At 35.8% G+C, this 3,938-nt stretch overlaps 1 protein-coding gene across 1 annotated transcript; it reads right to left on the bottom strand.

Annotated features, from left to right (window-relative positions):
- Nucleotides 1-167: 167 nt before the first annotated feature.
- On the bottom strand, nucleotides 168-3,036 carry LOC106522483 (protein FAM83G; the record flags this gene model as incomplete). Its single annotated transcript, XM_014015503.1, is given in 2 exon segments — nucleotides 168-1,261; nucleotides 2,315-3,036. Coding segments are annotated over 2 exon segments (769 nt in total), but the record flags the coding sequence as incomplete, so codon positions are not given.
- Between the last annotated feature and the right edge of the window lie 902 nt (nucleotides 3,037-3,938).

The following is a 3,938-nucleotide window of genomic DNA, read 5'->3' as shown; positions in this document are numbered from 1 at the left end:
GATCTACAATCAAAATGTTGCATTATGCTGGTGTGATTCACTGAGCAAGTGGTGCCTCCTTCAGTCGAAAAAAGGGAAAGAAAATTCTTAAAGCGTGCTTAAAAAAAACTAAACCTTAAATTCAGAAGTCTGTACTGTTACTGAACATAAGACAAGAGGACCCCTGATCAATTCATAATTTTGAATTTTTATTTTACCCTACAATACACTTTCAACAAATACATTTTTTTCACACAACTAAAACAKCAGGACTCTTAAACCTTTCTATAGTTAAAGGCATTTTGAGGAACTGTATTTAATTTTAACATTATCATAACTGCAATAATGTGGAAACCACTTTATATTGTGAGAAAATCAAAGTAAAATCCAACTGACAGAAATAGTTCATAATCAGCTTACAGCAGTGTTGTTGCAGAGCAACCAGAAATATGATTTTTTGTACTTTTAAATTATTGCTTTTCAAAATAGGTCCAACTCAAAGTATTCTATTCAATATAGATAAACAAAAAATATTTATTATAAACTTATAAGAGCTGAAAAATCAATTGTACAAATGTTGTAGTGGAACTGGTTCAGGCATAAAAACATGTTTACATTTATCTTTGCATGAACATCAGGTAAGATCCTGAAGTTATGCTGCAAACAGTTTGCATTGATTTTTTGTAAAGATGTCTCAACAAACTTGATACAGCCCAATATGGCATCGGTGAGCAAATCTATTTAAATTTGAAACTGCACAGTATTTCCTCAAGAGCAGGGTAACATATAGGTCAGAACAAGTTACCATGATGATCCAGACAAAGTTCAAACAGAGCAAATACTGTAAAACTGGATACACCTACATCAGAGTCCACTTATCTCACTATGGCTAATCTCAACTTTGTCATTCATCAACACGTGTGGTAAAAGAGTAATGTGCCTAATCACAAATCAACTTTATAAAGTCAATTTTATCTCACTCAAGAAAAAATAAAAACCTCAGCCAGGCTGGTTTAAAGCAAAACAAAACAATTTTCTAATACTTAAAACCCTACAGTACATCTCACAATACTTTGATTTCACATGTTGCAATTATCAGAAAAAAACATCAATCAGTACCTGACTGTACATTCAAGTAGTCCCTTTTTATAAAATGTGCCATCATAAAAATGTCATCATGTTTCGTTTTAGGACCATCCAACTTCAKTTTGTGGTAGGAGACAATCAGCTTCAGCTCAGGACACTTCACATCCTTGTTTTCCTCGATGTCGACTCTTAACATCTGTAAAGAAAACAGCAACAGATCCATGTAAGAGGAAAGTCCTGAAGTTAAACTTTTAAGGTCCACAGGCCTGAACAACAAAAAAATAAACCAGAAATAACWAACAGATTTATTTTCTCCAACATTAGAATATTGGGCTAAATACACATGCGGACAAAATTGTTGGTACCCCTCGTTTAATGGAAGAAAAACCCACAATGGTCACAGAAATAACTAGAATCTGACAAAAGTAATAATAAATTTAAAAAAAAAAAACTATGAAAATGAACAAATGAATGTCAGACATTGCTTTTCAACTATGCTTCAACAGAACTTGTTTTTTTTTTTTAATTAAACTCAAAACATCCCATGTGTCTACAACCTTATCATCAGTCAGTGGGCCTGTACACAGGGCTACAGATACTCACTGTGCTGTTTGGTGACATGGTGTGAACCACACTCAACATGGACCAGAGGAAGTGAAGGAAAGAGTTGTCTCAGGAGATTAGAAAGATACTTATAGACAAATATGTTAAAGGTAAAGGTTAYAAGACCATCACCAAGCAGCTTGATGTTCCTGTGACCACAGCTGCACATATTATTAAGAAATCTAAGATCCATGGGACTGTAGCTAACTTCCCTGGATGTGGTCGCAGGAGGAAAATTGATGACAAATCAAAGAGAAGGATAATATGAATGGTAACAAAACAGCCCTGAAAAACTTCTCGAGATTAAAGGAAAAGCAATGTCTGACTTTCAGACATATAATTTTTATTTATTAGTTTTGTCAGATTCTAATTATTTCTGTGACTATTGTGGGTTTTTCTTGGGGAACCAACAATTTTGTCCACGTGTGTATACTCAGTGGTTCCACAAATAGTTATTACTTATACTCTTGAAAATATTTTAATTTCTCTGCAGATATTAAAATAAAAAATATTTTGTTTCTATAACTCAAGAAATAATTAACCTACCCTTCTATTATCCGAACATAGTTACTTTTATGTTACAAGAACCTGTAGATTTTTAAAAAGTTCAGATTTCTGGATGTGACATAAAATGCACTAGACTTACTCTCTCCGTTGTGTGCAGAATTTAGGGTTTGTTGAGATCCTGCTCTTTGATCCAGTTTTGAAAGCCTTTTACCCCCTTTAGATGGACTTAATATAACAAAACCATCTTCAGTCTCATCTGTAWGAGGAGTTTCTGTAGGAGAGGGGCATGCTTTGCTTTTAACGGAAAGGGTACTTGAAGATTTGTCCTTTGAAATTTTTTTCTTCCGTGAAAAAAATCCCYTTTTCTTCTGCGAGACTCCATTTGGTTTCTTGAAGGTTTCACTTGGGGTTTCAGAGGGCAGCGGACTCATCCTGTCCATCTTCTCACTGGTGGCCAGTCGAGGCCTCCCTTGAGTTTCCTCTTCAGAAACCTCAGCCAGAATCGCACCCCTCTTTGTTTCAAAATCTTGGAGCGACTCTGAAGAGCGTGGAAACACCAGGGAATATTTAGGGTTGTAGAACTTGTGTGCAGGCACCTGGATTTCAGCATTCCGCGAATCCCCTAAGCTGACCTGGAAACGGGACGTAGTTGCTGGTAAAGGCGGGCGTTTTGGTGCCGATTTAGTGCGAACTGTAGCTGTCACGTTAGTGGTGGGTGGACTAACATGGAATTCTTTATAGAGGTTCAGTTTCTCAGAGATGGCATACAGCTCACGGAAGTCCCGGTCAAAGAAGTCCACCACCTGTCCTGTCATCACAGTGATCATGTTTCGGTCCATACGAGACGTAGACCAGGTGAAACTGGAACAGAGACAAGATTAGAAGTGAACTTCACTGTATTCTTTAATCCACTACCCTTACAGCTACTGTAGGTTTTTAGTTTTTGAATTAAGGCCAACACAGATAATACTTCTATTCTCTCATCCTCTCGTGTGGAAAGGTTATGAACAATAATGAATACCTCCTTACAACTTAAATTTGGAGAAATAGTGTAATTTAAGCCAAAATGATGATATAATTGCAGACTTAAGTGGATTTCTACCATCTTAGACTAGGTTCAATATAAAAAAAATCATAAAAGTCCATGCAAACTTGTCTTAAAAAAACATAGCTGTCAGTTTCACAATATACTGCCATTCTAGGAGAGATACTTCTGAAGGTAGTGCCTCAGATTGTACTGGAAGTGTTGCTTTTTTGATGTAAGTAAGTGTGTAATGCAAAATGTATGGCAGTTTATAAAATATCTTTCACATAAATGAACAGTCAACTATTCCGACCATATTTTAAGAATTAATTAATGGCCATTGTAGCATGAAAAACAGTGACCCCCCCTGACATGACCCCTTGACCACCACCGGTCATATCTCATGATTTTGTCCTGAAAAGCTACCTTAGATTCAAATTCTACCCTAGCTTCAATAATCTGTTCTTGTCTGCAGATAATGCCGACCCCACAGTCTTTTTTAATCTTTTGTGATTCGTTTTATATATATAAAAAAGGAAAATAATCCTTATGATTTTCCTTTTTAAATGTATTTTTATTTCAAGTGTGTATTATCATATTGCAAAAAAAATGATTTCTGAACTGTCATTAATTTTCACACCAGTGTAAGTTTAACTGACTGTTCTTTTTCTTCCCTGAACAAAAGGAAACAATGCCCGTGTGTGTGTGTGTGTGTGTGTGTGTGTGTGTGTGTGTGTGT

The sequence above is a fragment of the Austrofundulus limnaeus genome, unplaced genomic scaffold (assembly GCF_001266775.1).
Source record: "Austrofundulus limnaeus strain Quisiro unplaced genomic scaffold, Austrofundulus_limnaeus-1.0 Scaffold130, whole genome shotgun sequence".
Lineage (NCBI taxonomy): Eukaryota > Metazoa > Chordata > Actinopteri > Cyprinodontiformes > Rivulidae > Austrofundulus > Austrofundulus limnaeus.
Note: the sequence above shows the minus strand (reverse complement) of the source record. Positions and strands in the feature narration are given on the sequence as shown.